The following is a 24612-nucleotide window of genomic DNA, read 5'->3' as shown; positions in this document are numbered from 1 at the left end:
GAACAGAAACTTAAGATGTTGGGAATTATAAGCAAAAAACAATGAAAAGGGTTGTTAAGGATCTAAACAATTTCAAACATTTTGACGAAGTCTCAGACTCTGGGAATGGTAGACTGACCACCATGTGTGCCACAATTACAAAATAGATTTTAATAGAAGTAAAAAGCTAATCACACCAAGAAACAGAAGAGGAAGTAGTTTTACAAACTCTAATATATGATCAATAAGACCAAACTATCTCAAATATAAGGTTGGGTATACTCAAGTCCACTTTCCCACGTGAAATATTCCTGCACTATTTTTCTTTTGCAAAGCTGTTCCCCTTACTCCAAATATTGGACAATATACTAATGAATACTACACTGAGCAAGTATTTCTTAAACCAATCTCAGGGCAAATATGGATACCTTTTGCGTTCCAATTGAGGTGTATCCAATGTTGTCTGCTGATTCATTGCTTTAATCCAATATATAAGGGCCTGAAAAACATATGCTACATGCTTCAGTGAGCAAACATCCAAAACTGGAAGAACATCAGAATGCTCATCATTATGAGACCGCATTAGAGAAAGAGCATAATTTAGGAAATCCCCTCGAGCCGACATCATTCCTTGGCGGGCACTAAGCAATGTGGCACGGCTAGAAGAAGAAAAAGAAAATGAAAATGTTTACAAAAAGAACATAAACATTTACCACCATCATAAATATGCAAAATTAGGAACTGAAACCATCCATAAACAAAAACTACCCACTGGCTTAAACTATCCATTAAGCCCGTGGCTCTGCTTCAGAAATATGACCATTATGTATGATTTACAGTTCAGAAAAGAAATTCTAGCATTCTTGGGAATGGCAGAAGGAATGCCTTCCCTAAAGACAATGGTTCTCAAAGTTTAGCATCCATGAAAATCACCCAGAGAACTTGTTAAAAGGGGTAATTGGCCCCAACCTCATAGTCTCAAGTCGGGTAGGGCCCCCAAATTTGCATTTTTAACAAGTTCTCAGGTGATACTGATGCTGCTGCTCTGGGGACCACATGTGAGAACCAATGACATCAAAAGCATAAGCAACTAAAGAAAACAGAGAAAGCACTGGACTTTCTCAAAAGTAAAAACTTTTGTACTTCAAAGGACACCATCAAAAAAGTGAAAACAACCCACAGAATAGGACAAAATTTTTGTAAATACCGTTTCTGATAAAAAATAAATAAATAAATAAATAAATAAATAAAAAACTACTAGTATTTAGAATATATAAAGAACTCAATTACTCCTTCACAACAAACTGAGATCTTATGTAAAACACATTCTAGACTATAAGGGTCTGTTGAAACATATAAGCATAACTGAAGACTTTCATACCGTCTGCCCTCCAGGGTTCGTAAACTAGCCTCTTCGCGTGCGGTCATCCTCTCTCTCCGTGCGGAATTCTGGGAAGCGTGAAGAGGGTGATTTGGGTGTCCCGGGTCACCAGCAGATGCTAATGCAGAACCATAACGTAACTGAGCTTCAGTAGAATCCATAATACTGACCATCCAGTTCCAAGTCGGAATAAGCTTTTCTTCTACATAGTTCTATGAAGACCAAACTAAAATAGTTAAAACTGTAAAAACCAAACTAAAACAGTTAAAACTAACAAAATAAAGTTAAATTAAACACATAGCAGGTCCTTGAATAATGTCATTTTGTTGATGTGATACCACAGGAACTTAACTCTTGTTTATATCCATTAGGGTTATGATAAAATTGGTTTCGTTTTGCTTAAAGTCAAAGAACTTATAGGTAATCTATAAGGAGGACTTACTGTAGTAGTATTATGTAAACGTGTAAGTATTTGTAACCTTAATTCCCATTATACTGAAATTCTCATAATTGACAGCCAAAAAATATACTGGAACAAGTAACTCTTCAGAGGTTTCATACCTGTAAGTTCACTGCATCTTGGTAAGTCAATTTCACAGCGGCTGGAATCTGCGAGTATACTAGGTGATTATACTTAGGAATAAGGCCCATCAAGTCTGAGATTTGTCTGATGACAATGCTGTAAGCCCTGGCTAAGCTGCTTGCTGATGTTAAGTAGCTGCTGGCATTGCTGGCCTCCAGGGCAGCTGCTGCCGCTGCAGCACTCGTGCTGATGGTACCACTGCGGCGTAAGTTCGAAGGATCGATATAAATCAAACCTGCTGAACTTGCTGTGAGGAAAAAAGGAAAGAACTGTCAGCTAATGCCAGTTGCTATCTGTGTTTCTTGAGCACTATTCATATTCTAAAAAGCTAAAAGATCAAATGTACTTGCAAATGTGGAAACAGCCAAAAACTTTTTTAAGCCTCACTAATTTAGCAATGATAAGGGAGACAAGAATTACTATAAACCAGAGGCAATTTTGCTACTGCCCCCCCAAAAGGGGGGGAAATTTGGCAACATATGCAAACATTTTTGGTTGTCACACAAGAGTGAGGGATTGCTAATGGCATTTAGTGAGTGGCTAACAGCACAAATTATGCTTAACATCATGCAATGCACAATTACAAAAATAAACCATTATTTAACCATGGTACAAAGATTGAGAAACCAAGGTATAAGAATATAGAAATAATTTTTACATTTGACCTCAGCAAAACATTAGAAAACTATTATGAAACTATTTGTTTTCTGAGGAACATGTCGAACTTCAAAAAAAAACCATGCAGCCAACACTGTAGGAATATCAGTTTTCAGACTCACCTGCCGGCGTGGAGGTGCTGGAAGGGGCCGTGCTGGCTGCCCGCTGATGCTGGGTGTTGCGGACAGCCCACTGCATGGACCGGGGAGCTTGGGCAGCACCGTTGGCGTGGGAGCTGTTCGTGGTTCTCTCCAAAGGCTCATCGAGCATAAAGGTCTCCTGCTCTATGTCGTCACTCTGACTACTGCTGCTATCGGAATCACTCGAGTCATTTGACTGCGAGTCATCTTCAGAAAAGAAGGCAGGAACACTGCTTGCACCTAAATTTTTAATTTTTAAAAGCAAAACCATTGTGAGTTTGTTGACATTTAAAACTACAGAGTACCCCCTCATTCAGGAAAATATATGAATTAAATAGAATGTCAGTCTATATTCAACAGTCCACAAAACACATCATTAAAATAGTTTAATTAGAAAAAAAATCTTCTAAGTGAACCTTAAAATTAATCCATTTAAAAGAGCAAAAAAGTTACTAAAATAGTACCTTCTTTACTAATCTTATAGGAAAAAAAGATGTTATAAAAAGATTGTCACCCTTGTGCATAGTAAACAGAATACAGTTTAAGCAATTCATGCTGAATACAGTCTTAGTGTAAGTGAGAGTTGTTGGGTTAAGGCACCATACCTGCTTCTGAGCCAGCAGTTGCTGCAGTGACAACACTTCTGCGTCCACTGGCATTATCTTGGTTGCTATGGTTGCTTTCACTGTCACTTTCTGTTTCAGCTGCTGCTAGTAAGTCCAGCTCCATGTCACTCCCTAGCAAATACATTTAAATAATAAGAAAAAAGAGGTACAAACTCCCTGGGGGTCCAGACTGGGTCTTCTAAGTCAGAATATCATAAGGGAGGGAACTAAGAAAGTAAAAGGGGGAAAAGAAGAGGCAAAAAGAAGGGACAGATGCACTACAGTGAGCATAATGTCCTGTATGCAGGGAAAGGATGCCTAGGTGAACTACGGCATTAAGTGGATTATCATACAGCAATTCAGGTCTGCCCTGCAGAGTCTTATGTAAAAAGTGTTGAGCAGACGACTGCAGCAGGGAGAAGAGTTCTGGGCTAGGCCCACTGCTTCCTTCTCATTTATGGGGAAGGAAGTTAAAAATGTCTATTCTTTATGTAAAACAGTAGATACACATATCAAAACATACAAAATGAGAAATTTTAAATATGTGCCATTTATTGTATATTAGTTATATTGCAATAAAGCTAGTTCCAAAAAAAAAGTCTATTCTATGACTACTGATAAAAATGGTTAAGATTGGGGGGGGGGGGGACCACGCAATGGTAAAATATGTACACAGATAATAATTTAATTTTTTTTAAAAAAGCAAAATAAAAATAAATAAATAACACCTCCCCCCCCCAAAAAAAAATGGTTAAGGTGACTATGTAGCAAAAAGGCCAAAATGATTATTTTCAAGTTAAAAAGAAAGTCACAAAAATGTCATATACAATATCTAAAGGACACGAATGAGAATAGGGCAGTACAGTGTAGGACTGAAAGTAAAATACAAACTGTTAGTGTACAGCTAGCATTATAGGCCATATGTTTTCCTTTTCTCTAATCTCCAAATGTCTCATAATATAGTTATGATTATTTTAATTTCTAAAAGCCTCATTTAAAAAAAAGTGACTTAAACCAAAAGGTAGAGGGGAAGAAGATAATTATGTTATAAATATAGGCATATATATGCATACATGTATACACATGTATGTGCATGCATAAGTATATTTATATGCACATTTGTATGTATAATATATGTGTATCTATGCATATATGTATGTACATAGTGGGGCAAAAGTAGGTTAATAGTTGTAAGCACATGAAACAGAATTTATTCTTATATTATTATTAATTATTGTATTATTTTCCATACAAACAACTGTTTGTATCGACACACATATACCACCTCCTAACAGTTGAAACATGTTATAGAATCCCTTGGCAGAAAATATGGTGAACAATTTGCTAAAGATCGAATGGGCTTTTCTCTGCATTAAAATCTCTTTAAGGTACCTGATTTACTCATACTGAAAAATTTCTCAAATAGTGTGCATACCGTCCTCATCATGCTCATCATGTTGGCCCTCAGCCTCAGCATTTTCTTCCCCATGTTCTTCCTGTTCATCATGATGGTCCTCTTCTCCAGCCACACCTTCTACCACCTCAACCTAAATCCAGAACTTACTTGTAGACCATCAAAGCATATAACGAACCTACTTCTCTACCAATGTTGCTCCTCCACAGCAATTAGTTAACGAAAACACAAGGATCCCTAAGTACAGGGAACTGAACTCTTCATTTGCTAGTGACAATTTGCTACCAAAAATTATGTTGACCTATCTCAATGTTTACAATTATTGCCCATCTATAGAACCTCAAAATTAGAACTATAACAATGTATAGTTTTTTAACTTTTGCAATTATAAACTTTACCCCCAAAATATGTAGTTTTCTCTCTACTTCAAATACATTGCACAAAACTACTACAACTTTTTAACATTAAGAATACCTTTTCTATTAATCCTTAAGTTAAAACAAGTTATGTTTCCAATTTCCTATTACCCAGTAAATCAAGCACTATTAAAATATTTTTAAGATGTATAACCACAAATGAAAACAAAAATCCAAATGCACTGAACAATAGTAAGCTAACTTCTAATGACTACTTTCCCCTCCTTCTCTCCCAAATAAGCCTCTTGTCACCCCAATTAAAACTACCTCTTCCACATCTGCTGAGACAATGTCATCCTGTTCTTCATCTCTGCCCCGAACAGGCTGAGACTGGCTGATGCGCCTCTGCTGTGGGTTCCGGAGGATGTAGGACGACTGAGACTGGCTGGAGCTGTAAGGAAGCGGAGGTCAGAGTGCACTGCAGCCACACCTCGGACATAATGTTACTCAGTGTGATTCGCTTGCTAGAATGCTATTTTAAATTGGGCCTGAAAATTCTTGGAAACCAGTAATAACTCATCTAGTCTCTCAGAAAATATAAACCCCAAAGAAGTTATTTTATCATAAAGAATAACTTAAAAATCTCAGAATTGTGGTCTTCTTTAAAGATATGTTTTCACTGATTTCAGAGAGAGAAAGGGAAATAGAAACATCAGTAAGAGAATCATCAATCAGTCCACTCCCACACGCCCCCTACTGGGGATCAAACTTGCATCTTGGCAATGTGCCCTGAATGGAATCGAATTATGACCTCCTGGTTCATAGGTCAACACTCAACCACTGAGCAACACTGGCCAGGCTCAGAATTGTTACTTTACTTTTCATGAGTCCCTACACTGAAATATTTTAAAGGGAAGTTTTCCCTTTTCTGTTGCTTTCAACACCAGCAGTTCTTAATTTCCAAAGGCTTCAAGAAGCATTCATCCATTAACGAAAGTGTGCTTACTTTAAATAATTCACCCTTTAAGAAACCTGACATTACTACTTTGCATCAACTTATTAACCTTTGACTTGCTGGGTGTATATGAGGGAACACATCAATTCAAAAGTGTGATGTTAAAATAGAATCACAATGAAAGGTGGGTGGCAAAATAATGTTACTTTCCTAAAAATCAAATTGAGAAACAGCCAAGAAAGGACAGAAGCCTCCATTATTTAAAAATAAATAAAAATGGAGAAAGCATAGAGTGCAGCTTAAAATGCAGGTAGGGGCTAAATTACCCTGTGACCTACCTCTTATCCTTTATTTACAGACCAGAGGCCCAATGCATGAAATTCGTGCAAGAGCAGGCCCTCCTTTCCCCAGCTGCCAGCACCGGCTCCCCTCCAGCTGCCAACAGGCACCCAAGACCCAGGCTTCCCTCACAGCCCTGGCTTCCTCGGGAAGGACATCTGGTCTAATTATCAGCATATTATGCTTTTATTACTATAGATTTTAAATCTCATCACTTCAGCTGCTTTGCAAAACAAAATCAAACCAGTTACACATGAAAAATTATCAACTGAGACACAGCCTTCAAGAAACATGTCTCTTGGACTGGAATGGTTAAAGGAGCCACGGTTTTCACAGAAGACAGCCTGGGGTCTGAGCAAAATAGGAAGTTACATCAGAGAAATCCTCTCTTCTATCATATACATGAGCCAAACATAAATCAAGAAAGGACAACAGATTTTAAGAGACTTATCCTCTATCAGCAAGGTGAAGACAGGAAGAACGTCTTTCCAGATACTTCTACCTACAAGCCTGCACTCAGGAGAGTTTGGAGCTGCAATTTGCACTTTGGGGGAGGGTGGGCTTCAGTGTCAGTCAATCCAATACTTCAACACTATCAGTAAGCACCAAGTAGCAATTTCTCTCTCTACTCTGCCTAATGTAACAGCAAAGGAAAACACCTGCCTAGATTTTTAAATATTTTTAAACATCAATAGCTGTTGAACCTGTAACCTCTCTGAGCCTCGGTTTCCTCCCTTTTAAAACCGGAGTGATAGTGGTGCCTAACTGTTATTGGGTATCACTACACAAGAAATACATCTATAATGCCCAGGAAAGTTCCTAGTTCATACTAAACGTTCAGTAACAATTATTATATGAGGCACAGAGACAGAGTAGAGACATATGAATGAATAAAGACATTAAGAGTTTGAAAGACGTGGGAGGAAGCAACAGAAAAGCAAAACAATTGAACTTAAGAATTTATACTCAATGTAGTGGTAAATACCAACTACCATCTAACCCACGAGAAATCCCAGAGACTGGTCAAGTGTATAGGTTTTATTTAAGACATGCTCGGAACCCTGGTCAGCAGAAAGCCTATGAGGAGGAGTGATTGTACTGTATTATAATGAAGGACTTCTATATTATAAAGTAATATAGTTAATATGGCTGTTGTAGAGAATGTTTTAAAATTCTGTCTTTCTGATTGTTATTTATTGTACATAACTTGTGCTCCCTAGTCCCAGCCTTTGGACACAGAGAAAGTTATCTTTTCATTCTTTAACTTGGCCTTCCAACAGGCTATTACTTAAAGATAAGAAAAAACAGAAAGTAACTATGTCTAGAGAAGTCTTAAATAATGTTTCTTATCAGGCTACTGTAATGACCTCATAAAAATAGTGCCATTCTGCCGAAACCGGTTTGGCTCAGTGGATAGAGCGTCGGTCTGCAAACTGAAAGGTCCCAGGTTCAATTCCGGTCAAGGGCATGTACATTGGTTGCAGGCACATCCCCAGTAGGGGGTGTGCAAGAGGCAGCTGGTCTATGTTTCTCTCTCATCGATGTTTCTAGCTCTCTATACCTCTCCCTCCCTCTCTGTAGAAAATCAATAAAATATATTAAAAAAAAAAAAAAGAAGTGCCTTTCCAAACCAAAACGAAAACCCACAGCTATATGTCTATTAGTCATGGAGGTAAGTATAATTTTTATACTTACATTCCAAACAAATTAAAATCTTCACCGTTTGATATACAAATGATCACGTACACCATCTGAATGCTTGTGCAAAGGTTTTCATAAGTCAAATGTGACATTTCCAGAGAAAGAATTAATCAGAATCTGTTATCAGGTAGATATTCACCTGCTAGACTGATCAGATGATGGTCGTGGTGGTAGTGGTTCCACTGAAAATAATTCCTCACTGCCTTGCATGGCATCTATGCTGGTACTAGCCAGAGTAAAAGGTGCAGTTGGGCGAGCAATTCCCATTCTGACAGGAACAATCAGTGACTCTGCTACATTGCACAATTCTTCCACCGCATAAGGCAGCAGGGCCTGGAATACACGCTTGCATTTTCCAATTGGCTGCGGGATAAAGTTGCTAGAGCAAAAAGGAAAATATAGGAATCTTTTATGAATCTTTTCATATACATTTCAGTTTCACAAAAACTTTGTGCAAAATAATGCAAATGTCAAAATCACAAGGGATGCCTTACTTTTTCTTTTTGGATGAAGCCATTTCCACACTGAGAATAACAAAAACTCTTGCCACTGAGCGCAAAAACCTCATTGTCACAGCAATGGCTTCTTCCCGGCGTCCAGGTGTGTACTTGTTTTGGAGTTCTTTCACTAGTGTGCCCAGGAGGGTATCCAGAAGCTTTAAGAAATTATAACCACTCCATTAGTGTGGAGACATCGCAAAAGATCTTTAGACTTTCATTAAAAGTTCCAACCCCTTTCAATGTTTACGTTTTATAATAAAAATCTCCAAATAAATGTAACCAAAACATTTACAAAGTCAGTGATTAGTTTATTAGACAAGCTGATCAGTACTTGGCCTCTAAGTCTCAGATGTCTGACTTCTTGTGTTCAGTCTCTCAGTCCTATGGATAGCAATTAATATTTAGAAGAACAATACCAATTATTTCAGGTCAGAGGATGAATATATTTCATTTGCTATATAGTACTTATTGAAGCACCTAAGTAGAGTTAACTATTTGTATTAATAAGTTTATAATCCCATCCCTATTACCTAACTATTATTACTTTCTAGTCTCATTTCCATGCATGGTCTACCATATAAGTATCAATTATAGAGGACACCCAATTTCATGTTATTTTCTGGGGTTTTTTTTAATGTTATTTAACCGTTATTTTTATTTTTAATTCAAGTATCTGCTATTAATGTTTTTAAAAGTCTATTTTTACTGATTGGAGAGAGATAGAATATTGATGAGAGAGAAACACTCATCACCTGCCTCCTGCACGCCCCCCCTACTGGAGATTGAGCCCACAACTTTGGCATATGCCCTGACTGTGAATCTAACCAGTGACCTCTTGGTACATGGAACAATGCTCAATCAACTGACCCATATTGGCCTGACAAAATGACCCTTATTTGTAAATTACTACATTACATTCAATAGTGGTTTAACTCCAAGTTGATTCATTCATCCATAGAGAGGATCCATAAAGTATTTTGTTTTTTAATTTTATATTATGACACTTTTTCTTTCTCCTATCATAAATTATTACCTTACTAGAGGCCCAGGGCACAGATTCATGCACATTGAAAGTAAATTAAAAGGTGGCCAGGAGGGTGGGACTGGGTGAGAAGGGCCAGACAAGCCTGGAGCGAACCTCCCACGGTCCCTCCCCAGTTGGCCACACCTGGGGTGGAGCCAGGACTTGAAGGGCATCTGCTGAGTGAGCAAGGTCCCTTTGTCAGGTGGGATCCCTCAGCCTGGCCTGTGGGGATCAGGCTGAAGCTGGCAGTCTGACATCCCCCGAGAGGGCCTGGAGTACCAGATCACACTCTGCAACACTGCTGTTGCTCATAAGCTCCTGTGTCTGCTCTCTGATGGTCATTTCGCATCATAGCTACCAGCCAGTCATGTAGGCTTTTACATATATAGATAACAAGTTCTGACGGCAATATTTTTATGGCTCTTGACATTTCTGTTTTCCAAAAGAGAGCCAAATACAATGCCACTCATCAGTGTAAAGTGTGTCTTTACCATAACCTCACACTGGTTTTTATAGTTTATATCCTTTTTTAATTTCACAGCAAAAAGGATACTTAAAACATTTGCACCAAGTTACTATTCATTTGAACACTACTCCAATCATTTTTACACTGTTGTATTTTTAACACTTTTTAGGAATTTACTTAGAATGAAAGGAGCTTCTGCTGTTAACTGAGACATTTAAATCACCCAAAAATTCCATTCCCCTTAATGTACTGATTAATTAAAGCTTAATAGTACTTAAGAATTTGGGCTGGTAAAATTATGGGAAGCTAAGTAAGAAAAACAACTTGAGTGATGTGCTTTAAATAAACATTCAAAGGACTGACTTGGACTTACCAAGATATCTGCTGTGCACTTGACTATAAGGCAATGAGTAAAACAGTCCAGTCGAATCGTGCCGCTTTGCTGATTGAGGTACACTTGCTCTTCTGGCAAAAGGTGGCCTATTCTACTGCTGGCACTGAGACTGAATGGGGAAGGAAAGAGAAGGCACTGTAACTGCCTACACTAACACGGGAAGCAGATAAATCTAAAAACAATTTAATGAATACATACGGATCTTTATTCTCCTGTGACCCAAACATAATCATAGATTTTAAAGCGTTCCAGTCCTGTAGAACACGTTCCAATGCAAGTTGGGCAAATCTTGGGGGCTCTAAGTCATGATCAGGCATATCTGAATCTAAAAAGAAGTAATGGGTAAGACAAAAAAAAAAAAAAAAAAAAAAAAATCCACTTTTCATACGTGGATGCTTTTCATGACTAAAATTTACTCACCTTCGGGATTGGCTGTTTTTCGGTTACGATCCTCCCTGATCCGAGGCGGTCTGTACTGGCAATGCTCTACTGTCTGCCTTGCAACTGTTTGCACTAAAAACAATAGCAGGTGCTCTCCCCTACAAAACAGAACACTGTTGTGAGGGGGACTGTGTGCGTGGGGGGAGAGGGGAGAGGGGACAGCTGGAGACGGCACTCAGGTGTGCAGTGCTTTTTCAACCTAATTTATGTCCTAAAAATCCCACTTGCCTGCTGTTTGGCAGAGTGACCAGATTAGTAGCAGTGAGCAGGCGATAAAGTAGATCAAGACGAGCAGATTTCTGTCCAGCAATTAGAGTTTTGCATTTACATTTCTCCCAGCAATCACAATAAGCTGTCGGTGATGTCCGTTTGAGTCTAGAAAGCATTCATACACGAGTATAAAAATTGAAAATTTTTAAAAGACACAAGCATTATATTGAAATTATGGAGGCATTGAACCAAACAGAACTTTTATTAATTTTTGAATGCAAAGAGTAATTGTTAAAATGTATGTAACAAGAATTACACAAAACTCTTATGAGAAGAGTAATCTCAAAAATGACTCAGTATAGTCACTTCCTCTGGAATGTGTTCCCTATCTCCCCACAGCCCCACGGAAGTTTATGTGATCTTCCTATGTGCCTCCACATAGGAAGATCCAAAACCCTATGGGCAGATGTTTCTTGCTTGTGTCCTCTGACAGGAGTGTCAACCCTGTGAGGACAGGGACTAACTGTGTCCACCACTACCCAAACTTCTGGCACAGTGAGAGCACTTAGTAAGCGATCAAAGAATACAAATGATAAATTTTAGATGCTTAAAATAAGGTAAGCAAACAGCCAAAATTCTTTGAATAAAAATCTTAAGTATTAATATAATATCTATAAAATTTTCCACTTGTGCTACATATCTGCTTATTTTAAAGCAGAATAGATGGTTTTTACAAACCAGTCTCTCTTACCTATAACACCTAGCCATCTGCACCACTTACGCTCATGTTCCTATGAGGCTCTAAGGCACTCGGGTACTTATTGCTTCTCAGATCTATAAAAACTAACAAACTAGGCATGGCAACTCGACTGCTGAATTGAAAGATTACCACCTTTAGTTTAACACCCACTTTGATTCTCTTAAATGTGATTTCTTGCTACAAGGGACCTAAGATTGGAGAATAGAGTCAAAATCATCCTATCACTACATCTCAAAAGATGAATTAGATCCTAGTCACATGTATGACCACATATTCCTTTGCATATTAGCCTCCTTTTCTTTAAAGAACAAACATTTCAAAGTACACTTTAAATCATGAGCTACATCCTAATACATAAACTAGCTTAAAGAGGACTAGATGATAAAACCTCACACCTTCTGAACTATGCAACAAAGCATGACTTGGCACAGATCATTTTAATGCAGCAATAGGAATGGAAGCAGTTTGCAGTGTCAGAGTGAACCAGACTGTACTCACTTGCAATCATGGCCTTTATGGCAAACCCTGGCACATTCCGTACAGCAGCAGAGTGACTCCAGCAAGCCACACGTTCGACACTCAAAAATATCCTAAAATTAAAAGGTATACTTCAATAAAACGCACAATCATACATATATATGTATATTATATGTATGTATGTATGTATGTATATATATAAAATTACTTCTGACATATTCGAAAACATTTCAATTACGATAGCAGAGCAATAAAAACTGGAAACCAAGTAACAGATGTTATAGTGAATATACATTTTATAATATTGGACAAATGTAAATCATATAATCATATTCTACCAGTGGACAAAAATAATTTATACCATCCCAAAAAGAAAATTATAGCTATAAAGTCTACATCAAGAGTGGTGGACCAGATTATACTACCCAATGAAGATTTCTCATTTTCATGATATCCCATAACTAAGTTAATTAACTTTTCTTCTTCGTTTATTTAGGAATTAAATAAAAATTAATTTTCTTGAGAGAATTTTATAACTCAGAGTAATAGGAAATATCAGACTTGCAATAGGGAAAAAAAGAAAACCTGAAGATAGTGTAAATGTAGAAAAATGTAAAATAACTTGCCTGGTTAATGTGCTCTGCTCCAGTCCATGTAAAACTGCAGGTATCATTACAACATAAGACATATAAAGGAGAGTCATCAGGGTTGGTGCCTGATGGACAAACCATTCCCATAAAAACATCTTCCTCTTTTTCACTTGAAGATACTTCAGCTACAAAGATTAAAGAAAGGACTTAATCACAGCCATCTGCTACTTTCTCCTTTTGAGGAGAAAGGTCTAACATTTACATAGTATAAATAAGAAACTACTACATATTAATAAAAAACAAACAAACACCTGGTATACAAAGTCAACATGCAAGGAAAACCAGTCAATTCTGTGCAAAGTGTAACTATGTCATAACCACATTAGAGGACAATACAAATGCACCACACATTAGCCATCAGCCACCTTAGTCCTTAGCTCTGAGTTATGCAATTAAGAATCAAGTCCAACCTATATATCAAAGTATAGACAATCATATCAAGTATTTATAGCCAGTATTTTAAAGAGGATAACTACTTCAATCTTTTAAAGGCTAGATGACAGGAACTGATATTCCTTAATGTTTTCTATTAAGTATTCCAAGTCAGAAGAATAATAAGATATCTGACCTCTAACTTCTTTAATATGTTATCACTAACACCATTTTAACCACTGACAGATTCTATCAATAATTCATCTTTATTTTCTAAAGATAGGTTATTACATTATATATTATGGAAACTTTTTGAAATTTGATAAGTCTATACCAGCTGCTTTTTGATGGAAAGTTAGAATATATAACTCACTTGAAAAAAGTGTAAACATGAATTTTACACACAAACACTAACATATACATGCACAAAATAATTATCTGGATAATTTCTAATCAATCACATCATTTCCATATACAGAAATCAGATTTGAATAAATGGGTACAGAAGATAATCTATTCAAATTTAAAAATATGCAGCTCATTTAGACTTGAAATAAATTACCTTTTGCAATTTTCTGGGCTGTTTCTAAGATGGTAATTGCAGCTGGGTAAGCTCGGCCACTTACAGCTGACATAAATGGAGTCATTCCCCTTGCATCCCTAAAATGAGAAAAATTGAACATAAAAATATTAATTTTCAATTACTTTCCTTCTGATTACTATAAAAGACATGTTCATGATGCAACAACTAATTATGTCTTGTTAAGTTATGTCCCACCACTCAAAGAATTTTCTGATCTCATATGATCTCACTTAAGAAAGAAAGCCGCCGTGTCCCTAAACCATGCTCGCCTTTCTTAGCCTTTAGTGACACTATTGACCAGCAAGGGTCTGGGGTCAAACCAACTCTTTAAACGTGGAAATAGGAATAAGGCTCTATCTCATGATACTGTGATGAGGATTACATAAATTACTTAAAAAGCTTTTAGTACAATGCCTGCCAAATAATATGTACTCAATATGTGCTAGCTATTCTTATGTATTTTCTCTTACACACATGCCTTCACTATTCTTTATTGAATTTCTACTCCCTCCTGGAATTTCCAAAATCCCAACCTTAGACATTTGTGCCGCCTCCTCTCATCTCCCACAGCAGCTGCCACTTCTCTGAGGTTACTGCAGTCCCAGCACCGACACCGGCTTACTTGATAAATCTAGTTAGGATTTCCCAGTGACCCCTCCCATTCAACGTACCTAACCGATAGTCATCTTTCTCCCAGACTTGCGCTCGACCTGACTGCTCTCTGACAGCCAACAATATCACTGTCACTAGTAACTAAGACAAAACTTAGATTCTTTATGAAAATCTTCCTTCTAAATCAATTATTTACCTTTGCTTCTAATCTTTCCCATCTTTAACAAATCAGTGTATTTCAATATACAAATGAAGGCTGTAAGTAGGCATACACAATATAGCTTCAATTTCACTCTCTGCTCTTGCCTAATTTTAACACTTTTTTATACCACATTCATATTACTATTTTTATAACCCCACTTTGATACTGTTACAGTCTAACCAAAGCCATTATTCAGAGGATTCAAGCCCAAAGAATAGACCAAAGTGGTTGCTTTAACCTAACTTTTCAGATTCACTGGCTACTATTCTCTTTTGACTGTCCACCTTCAATTAGGCAAGTTAATGTCTAAAATATTTATACTTCTCCATTTTAATGTTGTTGCTCACTCTCCTCCCTACTCATTCCTCATGGTTCTATTCAAACTTATTCTTCATAAAGCTTCCTACTATAAGAACATATGTCTCCCTTCTGTTTATTCCAAAATACATGCATCCTTCCTATCCCAAATTAATGTCTCAGTTCTGGAAGCAAGAGATGCACCAAGGCTGAAATTCCTGCTGTGCCACTCACTAGTTTTATAGCCCTGGGCAAGTTCAATAACCTCAGATAGCCTGGATTTTCAAATGTACGATGGGAATAATACCACCTACTCCCAACGGTTATTTCTAGAATTAGGAGTTAATGCAAGTAGAGTTTGGCACAGATGAAGACTAATTTTTATAAAAATATTTATTGTTATGAGCTTGTAAAGATAGTCATGCTGAAAGCAGGATATGATCTATTAATGGTTAATGTGCATTTACCACAGAATACTTATCAAAAACTCTGAATAATCTCATGATGATGCATTCTGCAAGCCAAAAAGATTTCCAAAGAAACCATCAGAAACATCATGCAGTTTTAAATATAGATTCCAGGCCCCATCCCAGACCTACTGAATCATACTTCTAGTGTAGAGCTTGGGGGAAGAATCTGTATAATATTCAAGGTTTTCAAAGTGACAGTGATAGAACTAATTTACGGATTCCCAATGAGAATAAAAGACTATGATCTTTTTAACATATATACACTCAAATCAAGACAACATAAAATCACTTTATATTCAGTTAGTGACACTGAATTTTATGGCAAAAACATCTTTCACTGAAGACAGCATAGTAACAGGGATACAACGTTGGATTCTATGAAGTATTAAACTTCTTACTTGGCAGAAAGGAGTTCTCGTAGATAGGGCTGCAGAACAACACTGTCACATAACAATTTCAATATAAAATGAGCATTGGCCTTTCGATCCTTGGATTCTACTACAGATGGCTCTGTGGAAGGACCTGTAATTAAGCAGATCCATTTGTTAATAAAACAATAATAAAAAAGACCAAATGAAAGAATATTATGGAATAACATACCAACTATCAAAATATTCTCATATTAGTAATAAATTAATAACTTCATTAAAGAGAATTTAAACACACTAACACATTTTACAAATCTCAACTGATGAAAGATATGTACATCCACACCACAATTTCACTGATACATGGAAGATAATTCAGAGAATTAGATGCTTTTCAAGCCAAGGAAAGTCTCCTTATAAAAGTGTGTGTCTATAAAACCCGTTTCTGAAGTGTGTTCCTCCAAATGTCTAAGCAAATGCAGGAGCACAGATTCTCACCTGGAATGGTGGAGGTGCTTGGTCCTTGAGCGGTGCCAGTGGCTGCTGTGGTAAGAGATCCCACAGCAGGGGCCAGGATAAAATCAATGTCACCATCTTTCAGTAAACAGAATAGCAGGATGCATATCATTATAGGCAACATATCCCTAACTTGTTCTCTTAACTGGACTTAAGACTCTTCTGTACAAGCCAACGACAAATCAGACAGAGGTTTAAGTATAAACTTATTTTCCTAACTATAAAAGAAGGAATCCACTAGATAATCTACTGATTTATCCAGATGTATTGCTAGGTAGCTTCTTACCAGTATGAAAATATTTCAATAAGAGGAATACCTGGTAAGATTTTCTGAAATTTTAATTTTTAAATTACAAACCCCTTACCAAACCTTTATAACTAAGTCAGTTACAATACACATAACACTACTTTTAAATGTTTCAGATTTACCAATAACCCATTTAAAAAGCTCAATTTCTCCTTTCATAACCCTGTCTTTTCATTAAAAACGAAATAAAATAACAGATCTTACCAGGATCCATCGCAGGAGGATCAGGAACCCAGCTAGGAGGGGCTATCGGGGGAGAAACTGGATCCTGATGGTCACTGGATGAAGCTCCAGCTTCATGTCTACCCAAACCAGCCGCTCTCAGTGAACGTCGCATCATCTCCCGTAACCTCAAACTAGAACATGGACAAAATCAAAACTCACCACCATGACTACATGTAATGAAAAGGTACACAGAACTTCTCATCTGAGATCAAAGTTTGTTCTACAAGCAAATGCTCCAGGCAAAGGCAGTGAAGTACAAATGCCAATTCAGGAACCACAGAATAAGTCAGTGAAGGACAGAAATGAAACTGGGTGGTCCTAGTCTACAGTTCAGCATTAAAACCACTAACTTAAACAGAGGGAATAAAAGTTGCCGTCAAGATCAGAAAATAATCTTTCATACAGTTAAGACAAATGAGCAGCTGAATATTAAAACAAAAAAATTTTCTGTCCCGTTTATAATTAGTAATAATTAAGTTTATAATATAATTACTAATAATTAGTAAGAATAATAGACATCAGAGAACAGGCTGATAAGCACAAAACTAGTACAGACTGATTTAACCCACTAAATCCCTTGTCTGTGATCTCAAAAGCAATTGAACTAATATTCACAAAGTAATTTTACAACAAAGAGCAATTTAGGTTTATTTTTTACACACACGTTTTCTTTGTAACAGTACAGCTTGCATCACAATGAAATTAATGAATGAAACCGGAGCTTTAAAATGTGTTGTTAGATTAACGTCTGGGCGTGATTATTTTTCCTATAAAAAAATACTGCACAGATGTGCACATCACTAAAAAGAAAAAGAAATATCATAAACACAGATCTCGTTAGGGGAACTGGGAACTGCCTACCTATAAAAAATCTGAACCTTTGAATAAAAGCTTACAAAGGCTACAAAATTAATACATTAATAACTAACAGCAATTAAGAGAGAGCACATAAGGCAAATCAGACACGATTTTAGAGCTTCTAAAAAGAGTAAAAATTCAATTTTAAGGGCCAGGAAACGCAAGGGATTTCATTCTCCCTTGCAGATTTAATCCCAAACATTTCTGATGTAAAAGACCTAACACCTTACCAGGTGAGCATTATTATGTCTATAAATAAGATTCTTATTAATGTTTGAATCTCTAATTATGATGATTTGATCCATAGCAGATATGTTTTTCCACAGCAATACATTTTCAATTTTTTAAGTAAATTTATATTTAAAGCATTTATGAAAATTTCTTTTACAGACTATTTTCAGAAACACGTCTATTTTACAAGGCTTTTGCATGATGATGTACCTTGGGGACAGAAACATTTTTGGAAGTAAATTTTAGTGTCTCAAATAGTATCTTAATTATTACATCATTCACTATTTAAAAATACCTACAGTAAATTATTTTATGCTATCAATACCTTCTCTCTCTCCCAATTTATAAATCTGAGTTGAAGAGTTTTTATAAAATGGAAGGAGTAGGTTGCAGTGATTATTTCAGGTGAAGTCACATTCATGTCCAAAGACATCATCACCCAGAGAGAATGCAGGCTCCTCACCGGGAACAGCACACACCGGGTGACTGTCCACGGTATGATGCTCCTACGCAATTTCAATTAAGCTCAACATAGATACTTAGTATCCTAATGTGCCTTACTAAAAACATACACAGAGAATCAGCAATAATTGGGAAGCACTGTGAATAACCTGAAAATGAATGCGTGTTTTGGGCTTAATGAGAAGTAGGCGTACACCAGACCAGGGTCACAAACTCAAGGCTTCCTGGGCCCAGAAGATAAAATAAGTCGAGGAAAGGGCAGGCAGGTGTAAGAAGGAGGGAACAATGACAAACTAGAGGTGTACACACTCATCTAAAAGCATTCCAATCTTAAAGAAAAAAAATTAACATTGCACAGGCCAAAGAAAACATGTGGGCTATTCTCCAACCTCTAATTTAGAGTAGATTAAGAATAAATGAAGAGAAATGGAGACCAGAGTCTCATCTTGAACTCTCAAACTCCCCACTTTGTTGTTTGATGTAGTCAATTCAGTATTAAATGAGGGGACCATTCCTTGTCATTTAAAAAAGTTGTCCTTAACCTCTTTTCTTCATTAGGTCTTGGGAACATTTTTAAGTACAATGCCCAGCTCCTCATATAGATTCTTTAAAAACAAAAACAAAAACAAAAAAAAGAAAATTATTCTTCAAGATGTTGTACACAATTCATGGAGATTCACCTGTATCCCCAGTGGCTGAGGACAATACTGAGGAGATACCACCTTGGCTGCTAAGATTCAGAGTTTTGACATTTCTTCGTATAGGCTTGCCTGGAAGTCATCGTATTTTCTGACAATATGGAAGAATTCAAGGATGATGTAATTTCCTCTTTGTAAGCACGTAATATCCATGCTACAGAAGCCTGAGAATCCAGTCATGTTCAAACATACCACTGTGACAAAAAAGCGAAGGTCATGTGTCTTCCAGATTAACAATCTCTAGAGCACATAAACCTGCAATCAGATGCATCAATCAAGCCTTCCACTAACTCTGCCCTTTGCACTCAGGAACTAGTAGTCACACAACAAAACTTCTGAGTCAAATCATCATCTGAAGGCATTTAACAGTACTCCAGTCAACATTGAAACTGCATCAGTGTTGAGCTTAGAGCTCATGAATCCCAGCCTGCATACTCATCAAGGGGCATCGCCTAGGAAATCCATTGTAGGCTAGAGGAAGGTTTCACTTCAGTGAAGCAGTCTGTGGACTTCCTATGCCCGGCGTGGATAATAGGACTCCTGTGCTTTCATCTGTTCAATCGGCAGCCCTGAGTTTGAACTGTGTAAGAGCACTGCAGTGAAATCTTCGGCAAATGCCTCAAAGGAGCTTACTCTGCAAATTATTTCTGTGAGCAACACATCACCCACTCTTGAAGCTCCTTTTAGTCTTTGCCTTCAAAAATAATCCTTATATGAAAAAAAAAAAAAAAAAAAGATGGCAGCACTGGCACTGGACCACCCATATCAGAATCCAACTTGACCTGCACCTGTATATTCCCTGAGGAAATGAAAGACCTGAAATAATTCAGACACTAATTTCTTCATGAAGAATTTTAAGTTGCTCTCCATTTTAGACCAAATACTTTGTTTAGTGTAATCCTAAACAAATAAGCTGGTCATCATTTCCATTTTGTATAGTCTACATAATGTTATGTACTGTTTTAAGTTATAATTTGGTCACCCAAAAATAAGTGTGTTTTTTGTGTGTTTTTTGTAAGTCTCACTTTAGGATGTTTTTGAACCTGGGAAGCTATCAAGTTGGTACCAATATTAAAAGAATCATTTCTAAAGGGAAAGTTGAATATGGAACAAAAGATAGGCAGAGACTTCATTCTGAATAGACTTTACAACTATCACATTAGCACAGTTAGCAGTGCTTCCATTAATGATCTGTCAAGTATCCAATTTTGGATGTCATGTCTAATATGTGTGCTTTTTCTTCAGAAAAACAACTATATCCTGAATTCTTTATATTTGTCACCTATTCAAACAGCTAGTAATTGTCAATGTGTTACAAAGGTTTGTCCATCTCACAACTCAGAAAGCAGAAAGTTTATAACACCAAATGTTCATAATATACACCAGCCTTTCACTTCTTCCCAGATCATTAAGACATCTGAGAAATTGACCTAAATAAGCAATCTGAAAACAAGATTGAGGTTCTTTCAATCACTGTTCTTAGTTGTTCTCCAACTAAATAAAATAACTTCCTAGAAAACAAAAATGATAAATTTAAAACACATTAAAAGAATCAAGTTTGAACTACTTGTCTAAATTATCTCAACATTCTGAAGCATCCTAGGTCCTACTGTTCTACGCTTAAGTTCTAAATAGGTATTATCAGATATTATTCCCAGGGTGCTGCTGGGAGGAACAGAAATAAAACAAAAGGACCTACCAATAATGCATATAATAGGCAAGAGATACATTTATTTCTGTACTGGGATTATGTTTCCGCCAATTCAACTTTCCTGGTAAAAATCACATTACCTTCGGCTACTGGATGATCCAGCCCGGTTACCCGGGCCATTACTTGAAACGACTGATATTGCATTTGCAATGGCTTCTACTGCAGAAAGTCTTTCAGCAAAAGTATTTCTTTCAGAGCGCTCTGCTTCTGAAACATAAAAGGAAAAATTAGGATCAAATTAAACTTCAAACATAACTAAGAGATTAAGTGTGTACAGGCCAGTGGTCAGCAAACTGCAGCTCGAGAACCACATGGGGCTTGCCGCTCTGTTGACTAATGAGTTTGCCGGCCAATGTTATAGGCCATTAAATGCTAACTGCTATGTATTCTCGAGTATGCTCTAATCCACGTACCAGAGATAGTTAATAACTTAACCCTTTGCACTCCGCTGTCCCCTCTCAGGGGACATCAGAATTCTAGCATATCACTCGGATGTCCCCTCTCAGGGGACATTGCAGTTTATTAGTGATTACGGGGAATTGAGTTAATTCAATGCACATTTCCGCCGCAAAGTAGCGTCGAGTAGCTGGTAGCCAATGCCCAGAATGGTTCGGAGTGCAAAGGGTTAAGTTTCCTCTCTAGAGCAATAAGCAATTAAGATATATTGAACTGCCGAAGCCAGTTTGGCTCAGTGGATAGAGCATCACTCTGTGGACTGAAGGGTCCCAGGTTCGATTCCGGTCAGGGACATGTACATTGGTTGCGGGCACATCCCCGGTAGGAGGTGTGCAGGAGGCAGCTGGTCAATGTTTCTCTCTCATCGATGTTTCTGGCCCTCTATCTCTCTCCCTTCCTCTCTGTAAAAAATCAATAAAATATATTTTAAAAAAAAAAAAGATATATTGAACTATAACCTTTAATATGAATTACTTTTTTAATCTGCCTTACTTTTCAAACCCCAAAGGTCAAGAATACTGTTATTCATAAGTAGAATGAAATAGCTTTCACTACTAAGGAAGAAAAAGATCCCTGTAGCAGTACCTCAATCTTAGTTTATACACTATGTATTCAAAACCACTCTTCAAAAATGTAGCTACTAGGAGATTGTTGGCAGAATTCAAAATAAGGAAAAACATGAATTACACAGTTGCACTTTAGGTTTCCAATTTTTCCCTTAATTCATCAATTAAAAACATTAAGGAAAAGATAAACTTATTTGCTTTTCCAAAAACAACTAACAAATTATTAGCTCATTTCCCCCCTACATTCTGAAATTTGAGATAAAGGTTGTTGCCTTAATATAACTTGCCTTCACGTAATCATCTGAAATTATAAAACCTGTAAATCTCATAAGTATTACATATACAGTCTGTATATCATAGAGAATAAAAACAAAAACACATTTGATTAAAATTTTATTTGCTTATGTCACATATTCAATCCTAATAAAACACAAATTTGTACCTTCTAAGAATGTCAAAACTCTTAGATTTCATGAAGAAAAATAAAAGTACCATAAATTTATATAGTTATTTTTCTTTCCTTTAATAGTTGTTATATTCTAATATTCCTTTTAGACTTAAATATAGGTTTTAATCTCACCCTCTTCTTCTTTAGTTTCCTTATTGCTGGTTGGAAAGCAAACTGATACACAAGCGTGCAAAATATTACGATTTCCGTCACATCTGTGGCTGATGAATGTCTGCAGCATCTGTAGATTCTGCTCTAAAACAACTGCTTGCTCAAGATTCATAAGGTATTGTCGGCAGGCCTCATAATCACAGCGTAGGATGTGCTGCATTAAGGTTTGTTTCTGTGCTCAGACAAATTAGGAAAATATCTTCAATAAGTTTGAATAACATTACACAGGTCAAAAATTTCTCATGGCCAACAAAAGAATATAATCAGCTCTGCAAATAATATGATGTAGCCTGGCAAAAGGAGCTGAACCTAAGATTACACTTTAAATTACATAAAGTATACAACTGACAGGAATGGAAAAAGGTGGGTAAATTTTCTGTAAAAAAAAAAAAAAAAGAAAAGAAAAAAGAAAGAATAGTAAATATTTTCAGCTTTTGCAACTACCTCAACTCTGTGGCTACAGTGGAGAAGCAGCCATATACAATATACAACTGAAAGGCAGCAGCTAGATTTGGCCTGTAGGCTACATTTTGCCAACCCCTGATTTATGTCATGTAAACCAGCGGCTGCCAACTGATGGTCCACAGACCAAATTCCAAAAGATTGGCGACCACTGATGTAAATGGTATAGAACTATTAAATTAGGACCTTAATTAGTACTGTTAATCAATTAAGCAAAGGGCATACATTTTATTTCGAGTGTAGTCATACCCTCTTAAAGGTTGTATCACACTATGGTACATGAAAACCAAAATCTTCAACTCCCCAGAAATTATGACCTATGCAGTCCCCCAGACGTGACAACAAATGTCCTTCATTGTCAAAGACATGGTAGTACTGATAAAGCATCTATAATGATAAAAGCGTAATATGCTGATTAAACTGGATAGCCGAACAACCTTCCAGATGAAGTTGGGGCTGGGAGGGCCGAGCCCCATGCATGAATTTCATGCATGAGGCCTCTAGTAGAACATACCGACTATCAGAGACAGCATGCTATAGACTGAATATTTGTGTCCCTTCAAAAATTCAAATGCTGAAACCTATTCCCCAGTGCAATGGTATTTGGAGATGAGACCTTTGGGAAGTGATTAGGTCATCAATTTGGAGCCTCAGGAATGGGATTAATGCACTTTAAAAAGGCCGAAGGCCTGGCCAGCATGGCTCAGTGATTAAGAATCAACCTATGAACCAGGAGGTTGCACTTCAATCCCCAATCTGCGCACATGTCCAGACTGTGGGGTCAGTCCCCACTGTGGGGCATGTAGGAGGCATCGGTCATTGATTCTCTCTCAACATTGATGTCTCTCTTATCTCTGAATACATATATATATTAAAAGCTAAAGAAAGCAGAATTCTCCCCTTCTACCATATGAGGGAAACCAGGCCCTCACCAGACACCAGATCTGCCCATGCTTTGATTTTAGACTTCCAGCCTCCAGAAATGTGACAAATAAAATTCTGCTGTTTATAAGCCACTCAAGTCTACAGCAGCCTAAACAAAGCCACAGCATGAACACATCAAAAAGTTGAAATGGGCTTCTTTTAGAATGTGAAACTATATTTATGAAAATATTTAATGGAATGAATATAAAGCATCAGGTTTGGAAAACAAGTACTATTGTTCATTTTAACTACAATTACAAATTACTGCTGAAACCGGTTTGGCTCAGTGGACAGAGCGTCGGCCTGCGGACTGAAGGGTCCCGGGTTCGATTCCGGTCAGGGGCATGTGCCTTGGTTGCGGGCATATCCCTGGTGGGGGGTGTGCAGGAGGCAGCTGATTGATGTTTCTCTCTCATCGATGTTTCTAACTCTCTATCCCTCTCTCTTCCTCTCTGTAAAAAATCAATAAAATGTATTAAAAAAAATTACTGGAAGAAGGTGGGAAAAGAGTGTGGAAGTACAAAGGAGAGAAGAAAGATGCATTTAAACAACTTGCTACCTCCCAGTCCCAAACAGCCAAAATCCATCCCTTCCCCCAACCTCATGGGGAGGAGAATTCAGGATGGAGCACACAAGAAAAT

General features: G+C 37.1%; 1 protein-coding gene across 22 annotated transcripts in view; it reads right to left on the bottom strand.

Moving 5' to 3' along the window:
• Positions 1–24612, bottom strand: part of UBR5 (ubiquitin protein ligase E3 component n-recognin 5) — a 104340-nt gene that overhangs the window by 23116 nt on the left and 56612 nt on the right. For 16 of the 22 annotated variants that reach the window (XR_004987692.2, XR_004987693.2, XM_036436683.2 and 13 more), the window contains exons 21-41: positions 22547–22757; positions 21025–21151; positions 16964–17115; positions 16435–16530; positions 15967–16090; positions 13967–14064; positions 13009–13157; positions 12404–12495; positions 11164–11310; positions 10915–11033; positions 10693–10819; positions 10474–10603; positions 8605–8765; positions 8250–8489; positions 5443–5566; positions 4781–4892; positions 3346–3477; positions 2723–2980; positions 1922–2190; positions 1337–1572; positions 408–638 (exon numbers count right to left, since the gene is read on the bottom strand). Coding sequence is in view for 20 of the 22 variants with exons in the window: in XM_036436683.2 (XP_036292576.1) it covers positions 408–638; positions 1337–1572; positions 1922–2190; positions 2723–2980; positions 3346–3477; positions 4781–4892; positions 5443–5566; positions 8250–8489; positions 8605–8765; positions 10474–10603; positions 10693–10819; positions 10915–11033; positions 11164–11310; positions 12404–12495; positions 13009–13157; positions 13967–14064; positions 15967–16090; positions 16435–16530; positions 16964–17115; positions 21025–21151; positions 22547–22757 (3335 nt within the window). In the remaining 2 variants the exon portion in view is untranslated. The remainder of the gene's footprint in view (positions 1–407; positions 639–1336; positions 1573–1921; positions 2191–2722; positions 2981–3345; positions 3478–4780; positions 4893–5442; positions 5567–8249; positions 8490–8604; positions 8766–10473; positions 10604–10692; positions 10820–10914; positions 11034–11163; positions 11311–12403; positions 12496–13008; positions 13158–13966; positions 14065–15966; positions 16091–16434; positions 16531–16963; positions 17116–21024; positions 21152–22546; positions 22758–24612) is intronic. The other 6 variants (XM_036436671.2, XM_036436672.2, XM_036436673.2 and 3 more) reach the window with 4 other exon arrangements.

The sequence above is a fragment of the Pipistrellus kuhlii genome, unplaced genomic scaffold (assembly GCF_014108245.1).
Source record: "Pipistrellus kuhlii isolate mPipKuh1 unplaced genomic scaffold, mPipKuh1.p scaffold_m20_p_14, whole genome shotgun sequence".
Lineage (NCBI taxonomy): Eukaryota > Metazoa > Chordata > Mammalia > Chiroptera > Vespertilionidae > Pipistrellus > Pipistrellus kuhlii.
This window is presented reverse-complemented; position numbering and strand designations above follow the sequence as displayed.